This window comes from Pelobates fuscus, chromosome 5 (assembly GCF_036172605.1).
Source record: "Pelobates fuscus isolate aPelFus1 chromosome 5, aPelFus1.pri, whole genome shotgun sequence".
Taxonomy (NCBI): domain Eukaryota; kingdom Metazoa; phylum Chordata; class Amphibia; order Anura; family Pelobatidae; genus Pelobates; species Pelobates fuscus.
In genome coordinates, this window is record NC_086321.1 from 31,904,074 (window position 1) to 31,923,818 (window position 19,745).

A 19,745-nucleotide genomic window follows, 5' to 3' on the forward strand; every position below is an offset into this window, starting at 1 on the left:
TCGTTTAATAATATGCACTGGAGTGTCAGTGTTGAAGGAGACCGAAGCTGCCCCTATTCTAAATGAAAGACCCGAGACATGGATACAACCCAATCTTAGGAGTAGTGTTCTGATGTAGAAGATGAATTTAGCCGTAGTCAGAGGGATTCAGTGAGAGTAGTGGTGAAATGTGTGTGGCATGACTGAGTGTGAGTAAGTAAGAGTCAAGTATTTTAACTGGGCACTAGTTCTAGGTGGGATAAAGTGGTATAGCGGATGGATGAGTAGTTTGGTTCGTTTTAGAGGTTTGTAGAGAAAGTATATAGTGATCATGACTTTTAGCGATATCCAATATTTTTAAGGTGGTCTCAAACAAACATAAAATGCTATATAAAATGTGTGGGAATATCGAATAGTCGTGTACAGTAAATCAGAGAGGGCTCAGAATATCGAACCATCGATCGGTAACCTGGATGAAGTAGGGGGTCTATCTGTTTTATTAAATACGCGGTAATATGCTTTTAATGGGATAGGACGTTAGGAAAGGTGTGTGATTGGGATAAGTGGTTGTGGCTGTATTTACCTTATCCTGGGACCGACCTGGCTCCTAAGCTTGAGCCGCGCGTGGCTGGATCACTCCTGCCTCCACACGAGCCGCATGCGGCTTGATCTCCTCTTCTGACTTAGCCGCGTGCACTGACCGCAGTGATCGGTTACGTGGCCCGCCTGTCACTAGGAGCACGGCTCGAGTTACGAGCTCGCTCTTAAAGGGGCAGTGGGAGCAAAAAGTTGATTCAGGCTCTCATTGGCCCACGTCATTCCAGCACCCCCACACACGAACGTTTTGGGGGGAACAATAGCTTGCATTTAAAAAAAAAATAAAAAAATTTTGACTGTGAAATAATAGCAGTCAGTTTCCTTCACACGTGTGCGTTTCAGGGCCTGCCAGGGCACAGTTTCACACCAGTGCAACTCATATCTGGTGTAACAGTAGTGTACATTTAAATAAAAAATACAGGGGGCTTGTTGTCACCTTTCGGGGACCCTTGGTGTTGTACGTGGCTGGGTGGAGGAAGAGTCCTTCAATGACATCAGTGAGGACAAGGAACGGGACATGGCTAGCTTGGTATCCAACCTTTGGTATCCCAAATGGGGAGTTTGCGGTTGTGCAAATGGACTGTTTGCGGTTGTTTGCGGTGCGTTAAACGGGGAGTTTGGTCTGTCACTGTGAAGCGGGCGTAACCCTTACACTACCTGATCGATACAACATCATGCTTGATGTTTTTTTTTTTGTTATAATTCTTTATTTTTGTAGTGCAGATAAACACAGCATTTCAAACGCGCCACAACAGCGTATTTCAAGTTTCTTTCAAGGTAGACAGTGGCATGATATTTTGCACAAATTTTATATTAAACAGATTAACTAAACAGTTGATTGGTCCAAGCAAGATAAAATTAAGTAATGATGCTGGTCGCTCAGCTAGGTCGCCTATGCTTCACGTACACCATGTTATGTTTTAACTGTACACTTTTTTAAGTTTTGTTGAGAGAAAGCGTTTCTACCAGTAAGGCATTTGAGTATTGGCACATTTTTAAGCATAGAGACAAACCTACAGTGTATCTGTGAGTTATAAACAGGCTTGGGTTGCCACATTAGTAAGTGCTAGCTAGAGAGACAATACATGGTAAGCATTTGCCTAGCAATAGTTAACAGCATGAGTTTTAGCAATATCAGAGTAGGTTCAATATAGTGAAACAATCTTTATAAGGGTGTCTGAAGTGTAAAAATCTGGAATATTTTCTGCTTTTTCGTACATTCTATAACAGGAATATGGCGTAAAAAAAAAAAACAAACAAAACAAAAAAAAAACTTGCACAAATATATATATATTTTTTTTAAAATTCATGCTATATAGCCTTTTAAAACTACTTAACATAGCCAAACGATTAAGCCTATCTACCATTGTGTGGGGTGGACATGTGTTAGTTGCCCAATATATAAACATGCCACGGTTTAATAGTAGTCTAAACATTAAGATTACCAGTGCGTTAAGTATACACCTTATACAGTATGCCTTATCATCGGAAAAATACTAAACTTAAAACAAAGGTTAACATATGCTGCATTAACTAGCCCTTTTAGTGTGTGGGTGCTTCTCCCCGCTTGCCATCAGGTGAGTGTGAGAGGCCGAAAGCGGAACCCAGTGGGATTGTTGTCATGCTATAGAGTCTGATATATGAGCATTGTGTGTGAATCATACGGAAAATCATATGGAAACAATAGGCCGGTACCAGTCTCTGATAGGGTAGGGAGGTTATCCCACAATGTCCCGTTCAGCCAACTCCCGCCAGTGGTATATTACAGTCCCGGTTAAGGGGCCGAGTGCGTCTCGGTCTCTGTCGGTGCTGGTGCTCGGGAGGTTCCCTCTGTCTTGTTGGAGTGCCTCCGTTGGTCCGGCTGGACGATGTCGCTATTTTGGGACTCGTTGCTCGCTTTTTCCACTGCCGATCATGTGTTGCTGTGTTCTCGCTGGGTCTGTTGCTGGGTATTGCCTGTTTACGTGCGAAGCTTGAGTAGTCTAACTTGGTCGCTTTCTTTGCCCTGTTGGTCGGTGTCAGGCTGCCTCTGTGTTCATTGGGTCTCCCCAAGCTTTTCTTCAGGACGACACCCCTGCGGCACCAGCTTTTCAGACGCCTGGGGCTTGTAATAACCTTTACTTTCCGCTTTGCGGTCACCCACTGTGTGCTTGGTCGCTTGCCCTTTGCCTGGTTCTCCAGGTGGGGAGGTCACATAAGTGCCTCCAGCTTCTCCCAAAAGGAATTGAAAATCGCGGCCAGTCGGAGCTCTGTGTCCGCTGGGATGTGGGAGGCCTCCCAGTCCGCCGCCATCTTGGAGGTATCGTGTTCCGGGTTGCCCCTCTGTGTTGTAGGCTCGGCCTTATGGTAGGACTTCACTGGGCTGCCCCTGTTGTCCAGGGGGGACCGGGATATCCCCTGCCGGTCCATAGGGGGGGGGGGGTTAGGATGCCAGTGTGTCGAGGGGTCCGTGCGCGTCTTTGCTGTCCAGCTTCGTGTAGGCCCCAGTGGCTCGTGAGGTTTCCCGGGGAGCGTATGTCTCGTTTTTGGGGTCGTTGGATTCCCCCGGGTTTCCCCTTCCTGCATCATGCATAATTTTGCAGTATTTGCACCGATTTGTGGGGTGTTTATCCCCAAAACAGTCGCTTGGAGTCGGGAGCTCTTTCGTTGTGCATCTTTCCCGCTCGGCGGTTAGGCTCCGCCCCCCATATTTGATGTTTTAAAGCACGTTATTCCAAACAATTTAGGAATGTTAGGTGATTTAACATGGATCCCCCTCCGGCATGCCACAGTCCAGGTGTTAGTCCCCTTGAAACAACTTTTCCATCACTATTGTGGCCAGAAAGAGTCCCTGTGGGTTTTAAAATTCACCTGCCTATTGAAGTCTATGGCGGTTCGCCGGTTCACGAACATTTGCAGAAGTTCGCGTTCGCGTTCGCGAACGGAAAATTTTATGTTCGCGACATCACTACTGGGAGGCCATAAGCTTTCCTAAAGAGATGGGTACAAAGACACACTGACACACATATGTTGGTCATTTTTAGCCACCCTCTTGTTTCTTACCTTTTGTATGACAAAAGTGACCTGTGCTTTTGTGAGTAAGGGCCTGGTACTTCCCTCCAATCTGCCTTCCCTGTGCCTCCTCCCTACCGTGGTTATCCCACAATGTCCCGTTCAGCCAACTCCCGCCAGTGGTATATTACAGTCCCGGTTAAGGGGCCGAGTGCGTCTCGGTCTCTGTCGGTGCTGGTGCTCGGGAGGTTCCCTCTGTCTTGTTGGAGTGCCTCCGTTGGTCCGGCTGGACGATGTCGCTATTTTGGGACTCGTTGCTCGCTTTTTCCACTGCCAATCATGTGTTGCTGTGTTCTCGCTGGGTCTGTTGCTGGGTATTGCCTGTTTACGTGCGAAGCTTGAGTAGTCTAACTTGGTCGCTTTCTTTGCCCTGTTGGTCGGTGTCAGGCTGCCTCTGTGTTCATTGGGTCTCCCCAAGCTTTTCTTCAGGGCGACACCCCTGCGGCACCAGCTTTTCAGACGCCTGGGGCTTGTAATAACCTTTACTTTCCGCTTTGCGGTCACCCACTGTGTGCTTGGTCGCTTGCCCTTTGCCTGGTTCTCCAGGTGGGGAGGTCACATAAGTGCCTCCAGCTTCTCCCAAAAGGAATTGAAAATCGCGGCCAGTCGGAGCTCTGTGTCCGCTGGGATGTGGGAGGCCTCCCAGTCCGCCGCCATCTTGGAGGTATCGTGTTCCGGGTTGCCCCTCTGTGTTGTAGGCTCGGCCTTATGGTAGGACTTCGCTGGGCTGCCCCTGTTGTCCAGGGGGGACCGGGATATCCCCTGCCGGTCCATAGGGGGGGGGGGGTTAGGATGCCAGTGTGTCGAGGGGTCCGTGCGCGTCTTTGCTGTCCAGCTTCGTGTAGGCCCCAGTGGCTCGTGAGGTTTCCCGGGGAGCGTATGTCTCGTTTTTGGGGTCGTTGGATTCCCCCGGGTTTCCCCTTCCTGCATCATGCATAATTTTGCAGTATTTGCACCGATTTGTGGGGTGTTTATCCCCAAAACAGTCGCTTGGAGTCGGGAGCTCTTTCGTTGTGCATCTTTCCCGCTCGGCGGTTAGGCTCCGCCCCCCATATTTGATGTTTTAAAGCACGTTATTCCAAACAATTTAGGAATGTTAGGTGATTTAACATGGATCCCCCTCCGGCATGCCACAGTCCAGGTGTTAGTCCCCTTGAAACAACTTTTCCATCACTATTGTGGCCAGAAAGAGTCCCTGTGGGTTTTAAAATTCACCTGCCTATTGAAGTCTATGGCGGTTCGCCGGTTCACGAACATTTGCGGAAGTTCGCGTTCGCGTTCGCGAACGGAAAATTTTATGTTCGCGACATCACTACTGGGAGGCCATAAGCTTTCCTAAAGAGATGGGTACAAAGACACACTGACACACATATGTTGGTCATTTTTAGCCACCCTCTTGTTTCTTACCTTTTGTATGACAAAAGTGACCTGTGCTTTTGTGAGTAAGGGCCTGGTACTTCCCTCCAATCTGCCTTCCCTGTGCCTCCTCCCTACCGTGTGAATTTTATCTAGGAGAAAGTGACCTACGATCACTTCCTCCCAGCATTACCATGATCATTGAAGGTTGCACCATTAGAGAGCCACAGCACAGGACCAGGCCGCTTAAGACATAAGTGCATGGGCCACCTTAGCATGCAAGCCCTATATATGGGCACATTTGGAATTTGGGGTAGGACTACCAGGCCCATGACAACCGTAATGTTTGGCGGCCCTGCCTGGGACACTCATGCTTTGGCTACTTGAAAAGCTTTGAATTGTTCCACTGAACGACTGGAGCCTTAATCCTGTGCACACTGTGTGCTGAGAATAATGAGTCAGGAGTAGATGACATTTCATAACAGTAGCAACATTTACTAGAAAGCTAAAATTGGTATAGCAATAATTTCAACCAGCCTACTGTTTCACTGGGTCCTAGACCTCTGAACATAGCGCCAGCGCGTCTTATGTCTAGGATTGTTGAGAACAGTTCCCTAGTGTCCCCAAAAGCGGGACAGCAGGGTACTAAGGCAGGACAGGACACGAAAATCGGGACTGTATCGTTGAAATTGGGACAGTAAATGCTTATGCATTTAGATGTGTATCGCTTCAGACCTGAGGAAGAGAGGAAAAACCCATGGAAGCTAATCTTTTAAATATTATGTTAATCCAATAAAAAAGGTATCATTACATACTGCAATACTCTGGTATTTTGGCATTAAATAAACATATAAATAATTGTAATTTCTGTATTTTTAAATATCATGTAGTCATTTAGTGAATAATTGCGGTAGCTTGATAAATCTGCATATATTGTGTATTTTGCATGTGTCAGTTATTTGAATTCTAAAATGTCACTGAAACAGTTTGTTCCTGTCTCTTTTTCTGTCGTAAAAGACATTGTATTAAAGGATCACTATAGGGTCAGGTACCAGGTACACAAACATGTATTCCGGACCCTATAGTGAAAACCCACTATTTAGGTGGCTTGCCCTCCCGCCCCCACTTAGCCCCCTTAGAATGAGTTAAAATATATCTTATTTTCAGCTCTCCACGGGTCCGCCGATGCCAAAGCCCCTTTGGTGACATCACCAAAATTGCCGATTTTTAGCCAACCCAATGCTTTCCCATGGGGAAATCATTGGATTGACTAAAATCAGCAAGGGGGCGGGCCAAACACAATTTTGGCCAATCAGCACCTCCTCATAAAGTTGTATTCAATCAGTTGGAATCAATGCATCTCTATGAGGAAAATTCAGCGTCCCCATGCAGAGCGTGGGGATGCTGAACGGCAGGGCTGCTTACTGTGCAGCCCTGAGCCAGGAAGCCCCTCCAGTGGCCATCTAAGGAGTGGCCACTTGGAGGTGTCCCTAGAGGCAATGTAAACACTGCCTTTTATCTGAAACTGTTATTAAACTGTAGTTGTTCTGGTGACTATAGTGTCCCTTTAAGGCTTTAACATTTAACCTCATTAGGAACATTTCCAGGAACATACGATCATAGTACTGAACACTTGCTCCCTCAAAATTAGCCTTCAACTGTTTCTCAGCACTAACCTTGTCGTGTTTTATTTCCACAGTAATTATACATTCTGTTTGGCGAGCAGTACAGATGGTATATCCTGAAACTGCCTGCAATTCATTAACCAGGCTTACTCCGTCCCTATAGATTTCAACTGAAGTTTTATTAAAGGTTGCACGCCAGTAAACCTTTACATCTTCAAATGCCCTAAAACAAAACAAAACAAATACAAATCAAGCATAACACTCAAAGAGCACTAACAAAACTATTCAAAAATCCATTGTAATTATAGTAATATAATCATTTTACAAAGTAATGAAGTGTTATATATTTTTTCTAAGGTGCCAATAAAGTAGACATGTGTTGACATTTTCAAGTAACAGGGAATTGAATTATAAGGTTAATTTGGTTTAGTAAGTATTTTTAACTACAAATGAATGAAATGAGAAAAGTTATAAGTCCGGGGTAAAAAGTATTTATTTGAATTTTGATTTTAAACAAAATCTAATTGGTTGTGTTTTTTTTCCAAAAGATATCAGTTTAGGCCAGTAAATTGATATTTGCCCGATAAGATGCGCATAAACATGTTTTTGCATATTTGTGTTTATCAAATTTACGTTGAAAAGCATGTACGTACATGATGTGAGATTTTAACTTTTTTTTAATCTACTTACACTGACCAAAAATAAAAGGGGGCCCAGGGGATAAGGGTCCATAAGAGCAATGGGGAAGAGAGGCAATTTCCCCACGGGCCACTGGGTCTGGGAGAATGTGAATTGCAGCATGAAGCTATTCTTTTGAAAGTTAAAATAGAGAAGGTACATTGGAATACAAAAAGGGAATCTACAGAAAATATTGGAAATAAAGACTTAGGGTAATATTGTAACCATAAATGAGTGAATATGTCTTTAAAATGCACTGACAAGACTTTGGTAACTAAGGATGCTATACCTCAGATGCTTGTGTCTTCCTACTTGAACACACATAAATATGGAGAGAAACGTGTGCTATTTAAAACGTGATATCTTTAATCACAATTACATTTATGTTCTCAAAGAGCAACTATTACAATGCAAGGGCATGGTTGTGGACTTATGTTCGAAGCAGAGCCACTACTTTTACAAGTACCCAAACTAGAGAATATTTTAAAATTAAAAATCTGATTTTTTTTTGAACATTTTATAACATTCCATGCCCTTGCAATGTAATAGTTACCTAAAATATTAAAAAAAAAAATGTTCTTGCGTAGATATTGAAAAAGTGTCTTTTGATGAAATGGGTGGAGATTTAATGATGAAACTGAGAAGGATTGAATGTTTTTAGATTCATAAAATGTAGACCATGCATCCAAAAGGTCTCAGTATGGAGTTTGACATGACCTGTAATGTGTGATTTTTTTGTCATTACTCTTGTTTAGGTTTTTTATTATAGTTTTCTATGCCTGGTATCTCCTCTTCTGTTTCTTTCTTTTTATTACGGTTTTATTTCATTTTATTTTACATTAAATAGTTTTACGTTTGCAAAGTTTTTTGTCTTTATAGATATATCGATGTGTAACATATGGTAACTATATAATTTCTTTTCTATCAGTAGTTATTTGTTACGATATTATAAAATGCCTTGAAGTAGGAGGAATGATTGTGGAATTGTAGGAAGAGAAAAAAAGCCCACAGAGGCTGAGGTGAGGGAGGGGGTGGAGGGGAGAAAGAGGCACATAAGGTCTGGGGGGATCAAAGAGGCACACTGAGGCTGGGGGGGATCAAAGAGACACACAGAGGAACTTGGGAAGAAAAAGAGACACAAAGGAGCTGGGGGGGGGAAAGAGACACAAAGGGACTGGGGGAAGAGACACACATAGGGGCTGGGGGCAAGAGACACACAGAGAGGCTGAAGAAGTGGGAAAAGAGACACACAAATCGGCTTGGGGAAGAAAGAAACCCACAAAGTTGGCATTTTTTGTTTTGGGGGGTGCAAGTAGCTGGTCTTGCCTAGGGCCCAACATAATCTTGCACCAGCCTTGTGTGTGGGGTAATAGGACATACAGGGTGATGTGCCAACATAGGGAAAGTAGCAATATGAGGGCAATAAGATGCTGGGTAATTGTTTTGAGCATTTTGGGGAGGATCATGGAGAATTTGTGGGGTAAATATGTCCAAAAGGGAGTACAACAAAAATATCATAATGTTATTTATTTCAAATAGTATTTTCTAATTTAATTATGTGATCACATTTTAAAATGTATAATGTATAGTAATAAATGTATAAAATAATTTCCAGAAAAAAAAGCTAGTACTAGTGGTTTGTGTTTTTTACTTTCTTGGTTGTGAAGGAACAAACCTGTGTTTTTGTCTTGAAACTACAAGTTGGACAGTTCTCAACACAGAATCCTCATCGAGCATCAAACCTTCCAATGACTCCACTGTAAATCCCAATATCCCATTCTGCAAATCGTTTCCTACAAAAAGAAAATACACTCTACTAAGTCATCATGGAATCAACTGTACTGTGTTTTTACATTTATCCATCACTTTGCACATCATCAACATGCATACATAATTTAAAATCTGCAAAAAGTGTTTTTTTTTTATAATTTAGTCAGTGCTCTTTAATGTATTTTCCATGTAGGACAACTTGATACAACGACATGTAATTCAGAAGTTGCCAAATGTCTGAAGAGCTGAAAAGACATATTTAGGAATCGGAATTAATTATTTAAAGGACAGTCAGTGTTAAAAAAGAGCAGCGTGCCGACAGAGATCTACTTCTACTATCTAGCTGCGTGTAATGGGAAACTTTATTGGCTATATAAAGCTGCCTACCTAAATTTCTCCTAGATTGTAAGCTTATTTCAACATGGTCTTCGTCACCTTTAAATATCCTCTTTCAATAATTGTAAAGCGTAAAATATGTTGGCACTATATAATTGATAATAATAATAAGGCCAATGGTATATTCAGCACTCTAAGAAATATATATATATATATATATATATATATATATATATATAATACATTATCTGTACTACACCTTGTAATAAGAAAATACACTTCTAGATTCATTATATAGGGGTACATTGTATATATTTTTCAGATGATACACTAACACTTACAATTAGAACATTCTATTTTGTGCCTTAATTTCTAGTATTTTGAACTGTACACTGGAAAATTCATTAAATACATAGGTTTATATTTGATTTTAACAGAACATGTCACGGTTTAAATTTATACTTAATCTATAAATATATTTTTATGAGCTGCTTGTTCTCATTTATCCAAGTTCAAAACCAAAACGAGCGCGAGTACCCATGATGAGCACACATCTCAAAATCTTAGGTGGCCAGAATAGGATGGCAGTAGTTTTACCAAGGAGTTAAATATTTCTTAGTGCTTAAATTTAAATTATGATCTACAGGGTATGATCTATCCTTTCTGAAAAATGCATTTATAAACAAGATATAAATATCATAGTTACACATGCTAATTACAAAATAAATCTATTTCCATTTCAAGACAGAGTATTGTTTGTGTTAATACTGTAGAGCTCGATCTTATGCTCATCTAGCTCTCCAATAGAAAACGGATAGTCAGAATAAAATAGGCAACAAACAGATTTGGAACAAAGTGAGAACTTTCTTCCAAAGAATTACACTTTGTAGACAAGTAGAAGTAGGAAACACTAATGCAAGAAATTATGACGAATAACTCTACCTTGAATTATAATTGTCGAGAATGAAGCATATCCTACTTCATCTATTCCATCCATTATCTGAGCTCCACCTTGGGGATCTTTGAGAAGTACGTAAAATACTTCTAAACCCTCCGGCTCCTGATCATCCAGAATTTTGAAGGAAACTTCATTTTCACTTTCTCCATCAAGAAGAGTAACAAGTACAGATTTTTCTTCAAAGTCTAAGTTTTCCGTTGCCCATGAAAGGTTTGACAGTACATGGCCATGTTCAAAGGGCAGTCCCTGCAACCCCTTTTGTGCATTTATTGCTCCAAAGGTTCCAAGTGTGACGTGGACAACTCCACTTAGACCACGGGTCCTCTTTATATGTATATTCACTATGTTTACTGCACTATTGTTTGCTTCTTCATCTACATATATCACTGTAGGTCCGATGCTTAAGTAACCAGAAATTAAATCATTGGTCAAAATTGTTATTGTTGAAACACTTGAGTCCAAATTTAACCGTGGTGTTTTGTGGTAGATATACACACTTTCTACAGATGTAAGGTTAAGGTAAAACGTTTCATCTTTTTCATAAATGTTATCATTAATTATTGAAAGTTCGATGACAGCAGTAGTTTGATATCTCTCAAAATGTAATTCTCCGGCATCAATGGATACATAATCTTCCACTGCTTTGGCACTTCCTGGAAGAGTCTGGAAATTCAGTTTTGTATGGTTACCACGAAAGCCATACAAACGTTGGACATGCAATCTAACTGTCAGCATGTCTTCTTCTACAGAAATTTGTACAGATTCAGAAGAAAACTGGAAAACTCCCATTGGCTCAAACTCTGCAACTGTGAATCCCGACCTGTAGTGTAAAAACAGTACAAGTTAAAGAGTAATTATGTGATGTGATGATATAGTGGTTATTCTTGAAAATGTGTGCTATAAACTAAATGTTAATTATTACATAATTATAGCAAAGCTAAAATAAATTAAAAACCATGGCATTATTCATGTGTACAGTACTCACTTATTTTGTATTTGAGAATGACCCAATCATTTTACTAAATATACTGTGCCATTTATCACATTTATCAGTATCACTAATATAGTCCCATATACACGGAATTCATGGTGGCCTCTCCAAATGGCCAACATGCTATGGTAGCCCAAGTGTTGTTCCACTGGGACTATTCCAGAGAATCAGATGTATATTTCAATCTCTTGATGTTTAAATGTAATACTAGTATGTGCCTTTTGTTGTTGACAATGTCAGGTCTTAAAATCACTCATCCCGATAGTTCACTAACAAAGATTGATGTTCTACTGGACCCTAACATCAATAAATAATCTTATCCATTATCTACATCTTTGTGTTCCCTGACCATTATTCCTCTACCTCCTCTCCTTCTAATATTTATTGGTTTTGGACATATCTTTACAGGTGCATTCATGTAATGTATGCATGTTTAGGTGAGTGCAACCTTCCCTGCTTTCATATGTAAATATATTTGAGAGTCTAGTCCAACCCTCCATGTCATGGTTGACTCATTGCAGCATCCTGTTTAATCTTGCACTGCAGAGAACTCCAGAAGAAAGGATTCAGTAGACCGGCCAAAATGGGGTCGTTGGCCTTGTGCAACGTATTAACATATACTGTAACTAAATCATCATTGTTGCCTAAATCAGGTGTTTAAAAAAAAATGGGGAAAAAAATTATACAATTTTGTAAGCTTTGAAGCTGGTGTTTAGTCAGTGAATGCACGCATTAGCTTCATACATATATAGTATGTTGGACCATGTTGGCACTGTAGGGGCTGTAGACTCTTTAAGGGGAGTTGGAGTTTATTACATCAGGAATGCCAAAGATTGTGTACCTCTGATATAAGTTTGAGTCTGAATTAAAGCACACGCTTACTTTGTTTGACTTTCTGGCGGTTAATGTTCATCTGTTTTTAATGTGTCTTTCAACTCCCATACGCTCAGAAAGCTTACTAGGTAAGAGTATTAATGCATAATGCAAACTTCAATACAGTAACTAAATTTTTTGTCAGCAATAAGTCCATCTTTACATGCCCCTACCAATATATGTAAATGAGGTACAACTGTGACACTTTACTCTAAAATGAGGGTATTCACTTTAATGGGAATTTTTCCTAATTGACAAGATAATATCACATTAGCTGAGCTGGCCAAGGATGGTTTCCAGTTCAGTATGTTGTACTTACATTTTCTTTGACAGTTCTCTACAGATAAGTAAGTATTTTTTGTATTGGTGTAGCTGTTTTTCTTGGAGTAATTGTTTCATATGAATTCAAGCACACAAAATGTGGTATGATTGCACTTTGTCACAGACAGACACTTTTAGGCAGCTCTCTTACTATATCTTATCTGATCTGCCCTTTAAGTGCAATGTCTTGATAAGTGATATTATTCCATCACCAGAACTTGCCGGGTTGAATAACACAGTTGAGGTGATGAAAAAAATTCCTTCAAAACAGTTCCAGCTGCAGAGGGGGGTTACTGCCACATGATGCTCTGGGTGCATTCATGTGAACATCTGCTGAGATTTCTGGTATTCCTGTATTCATTCCTTTGTACATGCACATCTTAACACAAATGGTAAAATAGTTGCTATGCCATAAAATATAAAAAGCACTTTATTTAATTTATTTTTTTTAAACACAACCTATAGCTAACTTGAATTTATAGGTTTGTGCATATATCTGATATGTGACATTACCACTTTAAGACTATTCTCTGGAACACAACATTTTAGAATAGATTGACTTCACATGAATGCAGCCTATTGACAAATCCTGGTACATGAGATACCGTTTACTCTGTTAATAATCAACATATCCTATAGCAGGTCATTTTACTGTATTGTACCCATTATGTAACAGTTCCATGTGAACACTGAATACGTGTTACAAGCTAATGATTCATTAGCAGTTTCTTAATATGCCCAGTAATTATTCTTCCAAGTATTGGAGTCATTATTGTACCAACAGTTACTATTTTAGTGACTTTTCTGGTGAAGTATTCATTACTTAGTGAGTGTTACAGGACTATTCCGTCTCCCTATTTCCAGAGCCTGCATTTTAATAATTAACATCATGATATGTGTTTATCATTGCGAGGGCATAGGGGGCTATTGCATATCTGCTTCAGTCTAGCAGAAACCCCAAAACTATGTTAAAGGAGCACTATAGGGTCAGGAACACAAACATGTATTCCTGACCCTATAGGGTTAAAACCACCATCTAGCCCCCCTGTCCCCCTCATGCCAACCTAAATATAGTAAAATCTTACTTGTAGTAAAACCTGAAGCTGCAGGAATTGTCCCTGTTTCCTTTAGACCTGTCCACTGCCTGCTGACATCAGCAGAAGTGGTAGCCTGATCCAATCACAATGCTTCCCCATAGGATTGGCTGAGACTGACAAAGACACAGATCAGGGGCAGAGCCAGCACAATTCAAACACAGCCCTGGCCAATCAGCATCTCCTCATAGAGATGAATTGGATGAATGAATCTCTATGAGGAAAGTTCAATGTCTACATGCAGAGGGAGGAGACACTGAATGTTTGGATGCATTTTAGGCAGTCATGACCCAGGAAGGATCTCTAGCAGCCATCTAAGGAGTGGTCAGTGAAGTTATCAATAGGCTGTAATGTAAACACTGCATTTTCTCTGAAAATACAGTGTTTACAGCAAAAAGCCTGAAGGTAATGATTCTACTCACCAGAACAAATTCAATAAGCTGCAGTTGTTCTGGTGACTATAGTGTCCCTTTAAACATTTTTTCGAAAGTTTGGATAGCACGGGAACTCGTGATAATTGGGCAACTTCATGCATGAATTGCTGATTAGTGATACCTAAAAATAAAATGATCTTACTTGTACTGTATATATTTTAGATGTTTATTTGATGCATCCATCCTTTGTCTAAAATACTACATTTACTTTCTAAAATGTATCATCCTTCAATATTTCTTTTATTGTCTGTCACATCCAGAATAGGTTTTTTTTTTGTTTGTTTTTTTTTTGTTGCTCTACCTAAAAAGGGCACCAGAATGTGAAATTAATGTCTGTATTTGGGCATATTTTCCACATACAGTTACACAATGTATCATTACTTCTTGGGGTATTATAGGCTGCTATTGCAACCTGCAACAATCCCCGTAATGTACTTAGTGTACTCAGGGTCTCTCACTTCCTTGGCTGCTATAATTCAATCATGAAAAATTATAAAATGGCTAATGCAGCATTTAAGAGGAAGAATGGAGTCTTCCACATAAAAGAGACAGAATTGAGCTATGGAAGAGGGATACATCTTTTTGACGTTGAAAGAAATCACAGGAGTGAAGTGAAACATAGATGGGACTTTCCAGAATACCAAGTAGTGATTTTTTTTTTCCTCTTCAGAGTAGTCATCACTATACTTCAAATAATGAGTCATATATCTTATTAATGTTCCTACGGGATTCTTCACACTGTAAAGTCAAAGCTCATCTTTGGGATAAAATGGACAAAAATGCCCCAAACACATTAACAAAGACTTCTTCTTAAGGGTGCATTTGGCTTTATGTATAAATTATATTTCTATAGTTACTCTTACTTGTTTACTTATAGTCTAACACCGTACTCAGAGATTCTCAGACAAACAAATTAGTTATTTTAATATTGAGATCATATTTCCTATTAAGCACACTCATGGATGATAACGTGATCCGTGCAAATTTATCCATAAACGTGGGCAGAAATACACACCGCGATCCATCCAATATCAGTATATCACACCCAGGGCTGTCACTCCCACTATTCTCAAGCAACATTGGGACATGTATGTGCAAAACATAGAACAAGCGTGCTCCTTTATCTCATACACTACCTTAACACATTCCATTAAACAGAAACCTCTACACTCCACTACACCATCAGTAAATCGTAACCTCAATAATAAATTAACAATAAACATGAACCCCTACACTACCCTAACATTAACCATTGAGCCCCCAAGCATCTTCACTAACCCTAACTGAGAAACAACATGTGATAGAAATATACATAATGGTGACATGTGTGTTAGGGGGGAAATAATGCCACCTTGGGGTTCTGGAGATCTTTTTAGGATAAGATATCTGTAGAAACTGACAATTGCATTATTTCCCCATAGTACATGGTTTTCTCTCTCTCTCTCTCTCTCTCTCTCTCTCTATATATATATATATATATATATATTACAAATGTAATATCAAACAATATACCGACAGTTCTTACATCAATCGGGCCCCACCAGACCCATTGCCTTTTAGACCCGTAAGATGCACAGCGAATGTTTCAGGAACAGAACTATTTGCCTTTAGGTAGAGTGGAACCAGCTTTCGATTTTCTCCATGTAAAAAGATCACATCACCTAGAAAAGAATCAAACGTTCCTTAGCATTAACAGAATAAAGCACATTCGTACAGAAAATACCATGTTTTTTTCGCTCATGAAATTTTTATGAGTATATTTATATATTCATTCTATTATTAGACACTACAAGGGGCACAGTGTAGCCATCCAGTGTAGTTGTCCTTATCAAGTCTCACAATGCTTAGTATGACACATTATTTTTAATTTATGTTCATGGTTTATGACTTTCACCTATCTGATCCTTCCTATCTTTTTATCCCAAATGTTATCTCCTTTTAGTTTTTCATCTCTAATTAATTACCTCAATAGCCCCATGTCTCCCCACCCATAATAGTGTGTTTTATTTCTTTTTTTTTCTAACCTCAGACCTTATATTTCAGACTGGGCCCCTTAAAACAGCATTAACACCCAGCACTCCCAAGCAACCAAGTCCTGCTGAATCTTCAGAGCAGAGGTATCATCTCTGGAAGATTGCCCACCCACCCCTCCCCACACCATCCCACCCCATGGTCGACAACTTACTTATAGATAGTGCACATCAGCTGGTTTCCTTAACACACCAATCAAATCACTAAACCTCTCCTCACCTGAATTTATTTAACACACTGCATCCTTACATTGGTTTAATCACTCATTGATATTTGTGTGTTTGTATATATGATCTACATATCTATATAATACACTTTTTCTAATGTTCTCCCTTCTATTTTTCACTTTAACACTAACTTCTCTCATCACTAAAATATCCCTATCCTTTCACTCACCTGTCCCTAGCAACACCATAATTATTACTTCCACCTTACTCCCCTCCCCTCTCTATTCATCTCATGCACTCTACACATACCTTTCCAGCCTATCTCCACCAACTCCTCCCAAATCCTCTACATACATACCCTCCTACAAAACTTTCAAATCCTACTCCCACCTTCACTTCCTTTCTATCCTTCTGCTCCTAGCTGCTGGTGATGTCTCTCCTAACCCCGGCCCCCTCGCAACAAACTCAGCACATACTAACCCAAGGATCCACACTAATCTCATACCCATCTCATGTTCCTCTAAATCCTCCTTCAATACTGCCCTCTGGAACGCACGCTCTGTTTGCAATATAACTAAATCCACTGCTGTCCATGACTTCTTCATCTCTCGTTCTATAGATTTACTAGCCATAACAGAAACCTGGCTCTCCCCCTCTGACACTGCCACCCCTGCATCTTTGTCCTTCGGTGGTCTCCAACTTACCCACAACCCAAGAAACTCTGAATGTAAAGGTGGTGGTGTTGGGTTTCTCCTCTCCCCTCACTGCTCTTTTAAACCTCTTCCCACCCCCCCTTCTCTCTCTTTCCCATCATTTGAAATACACTCAATTCGCCTTTTCAAACCCTTCTCTGCTAACATTGCTGTTATTTACCGCCCCCCTGGTTCCCCTCTTCTCTTCCTTGACCACTTTGCTGCCTGGCTACCCTATTTCCTCTCTTCTAACATTCCATCCCTAATTCTCGGGGACTTCAATATTCCTATAAACCCACCTTTGACCTCTGCAGCCACCAAATTACTTTCCATGACTTCCTCCCTCGGGCTATCGCAGTGGGCAGATTCTCCCACCCATGTAGCTGGCAATACCCTTGACCTAATCTTCACTTATGCATGTACAGTATCTAATATCTGCAACACTCCATATCCACTCTCTGATCACCACCTCTTATCATTTGCTCTCACATACCCCCTCACCCAAAAACCTCAGCCTAACCCCCCTCAACTCAGGAGGGACCTTAATTCTCTTGATCTCCAACAGTTGTCAGCTGACATTGATTCACAACTGCTGTCCATCCCTTCCCTCTCCTGTCCTTCACAGGCCATCTCCATATATAACTCTACTCTTACATCTGCCTTGAACACTGCAGCGCCACTCCAAACAAGCACCTCGAGGAGGACCCGCCCCCAACCATGGCATACTAAATCAACGCGCTACCTGCAAAGATGCTCCCGTTGTGCTGAACGCTCCTGGAGGAAGTCTCGTACACAATCAGACTTTCTCCATTATAGATTCATATTGTGTTCATACAGTGCAGCCCTTGCCCTTGCCAAACAGTCCTATTTTTCCACTCTCATTAGTTCATGTTCCCGCAACCCCAGGCGTCTCTTTCACACCTTTAATTCTCTTCTTCGCCCTGCTGTGGCCACCCCCAAAACTAACCTTACTGCTGATAACTTCGCATGTTACTTCACTGACAAGATTGAACAGCTAAGGAAAGAATTCTCCCCTCCTTGCCTTTCTGTTTCTCAATCACACATAGATCATGCCTTTCCTACCCTTCAGACATTCTCCCCAGCTACTGACCAAGAGGTGGCTGCTCTTCTTTGCTCCTCTCGCCCCACCACTTGCCCGCTCGATCCTGTCCCATCTCACCTTATTAGATCTCTCTCCACTTGTCTCGTGCCTTCTCTAACACACATCTTCAACTGCTCGCTCTCCTCTGGCATCGTCCCTGCTGACCTTAAACATGCCACTGTAGTACCTATACTAAAAAAACCATCCCTCGACCCATCCACCCCCTCTAACTACCGTCCCATATCCCTGCTCCCTTTTTCCTCAAAGCTTCTGGAAAGACTTGTCTTCACCCGTGTGTCTCATTTCCTCAATTCCAACTCTCTCCTTGACCCTCTTCAATCTGGCTTCCGCCCTCTCCACTCTACAGAGACTGCCCTTATCAAAGTTACTAACGACCTAATCGCAGCTAAATCCAAAGGCCAATACTCCATACTAATTCTTCTTGACCTCTCAGCGGCCTTTGACACCGTTGATCATGCTCTCCTTCTTCAAACTCTTCAATCGCTTGGTCTCTGTGACTCTGTCCTCTCATGGTTTTCCTCTTATCTCTCCCAACGCTCATTCAGTGTCTCCTTTTCTAATGATACCTCCTCCCCTTGCCCTGTCTCAGTTGGAGTTCCCCAAGGCTCCGTCCTTGGTCCCCTTCTATTTTCTCTTTATACTGCCTCTCTTGGCAAACTTATTACCTCTTTTGGATTTCACTACCACCTGTACGCTGATGACACCCAGCTATATCTCTCCTCCCCGGACCTCTCCCCTGCCGTCCTGCAACGTGTCACTGCTTGCCTTTCTTCCATCTCTGACTGGATGTCCTCCCGCTTTCTGAAACTCAATCTCTCAAAAACTGAGCTCCTTGTCTTTCCTCCTCCTAATACTGATCCTCCTCTTTCGCTCTCCCTCCAAGTTTGTGGTACCAACATCAGTCCATCCTTGCAAGCGCGCTGTCTTGGCGTCATACTTGACTCTGGTCTCACCTTTGAGCCTCACATCCAGCATGTTGCCAAATCCTGTAGATTCCATCTTAAAAACATAGCCCGCATCCGCCCCTTTCTTGCACCAGATACTACCAAGGAGCTTGTCCATGCTCTAGTAATTTCCCGCATGGATTATTGTAACCCTCTCCTGATTGGTCTCCCCAATAGCCGTACTGCACCCTTACAGTCCGTAATGAATGCTGCTGCTAGATTGATTTTCCTCTCTAGTCGTTTCTCTCACACCTCACCCCTCTGCCAGTCCTTACATTGGCTTCCTGTATGCTATAGGAGTCAATTCAAGGTACTAACTCACACCTATAAAGCACTGAACAACTCTAGCCCCTCTTATATCTCCTCACAGATCCATAGGTATGTCCCTTCTCGGTCTCTCCGTTCTGCCCGTGACCACCTCCTGTCCGTTGTCCGCACTCGTACGGCCAACTCGCGCTTGCAGGACTTCTCGCGGGCGGCTCCCTTCCTATGGAATAGCCTGCCTACCGCCATCAGACTCTCCCCTAGTCTTGCATCTTTTAAGAAGTGCCTTAAAACCCATCTCTTTAGGAAAGCTTATGGCCTCCAAGACTAACCCTTACCTCACATACCTGTCTCTTGCCCTCTCCAAAAGGGCAGCCCACCTTATTTGATTGTAAATTCCTGTCCTAATGTGTTTTACACCCCACCTCCTATAGAATGTAAGCTCGTTTGAGCAGGGTCCT

The 19,745-nt window shown here is 41.5% G+C and overlaps 1 protein-coding gene across 1 annotated transcript in view; it reads right to left on the bottom strand.

The window, feature by feature from the left end:
• ADGRV1 (adhesion G protein-coupled receptor V1) overlaps nt 1–19,745 on the bottom strand; it is a 441,777-nt gene that overhangs the window by 231,423 nt on the left and 190,609 nt on the right. The window contains exons 72-75 of the mRNA XM_063456378.1: nt 15,589–15,724; nt 10,335–11,170; nt 8,962–9,079; nt 6,660–6,831 (exon numbers count right to left, since the gene is read on the bottom strand). Coding sequence (XP_063312448.1) covers nt 6,660–6,831; nt 8,962–9,079; nt 10,335–11,170; nt 15,589–15,724 — 1,262 coding nt within the window. The remainder of the gene's footprint in view (nt 1–6,659; nt 6,832–8,961; nt 9,080–10,334; nt 11,171–15,588; nt 15,725–19,745) is intronic.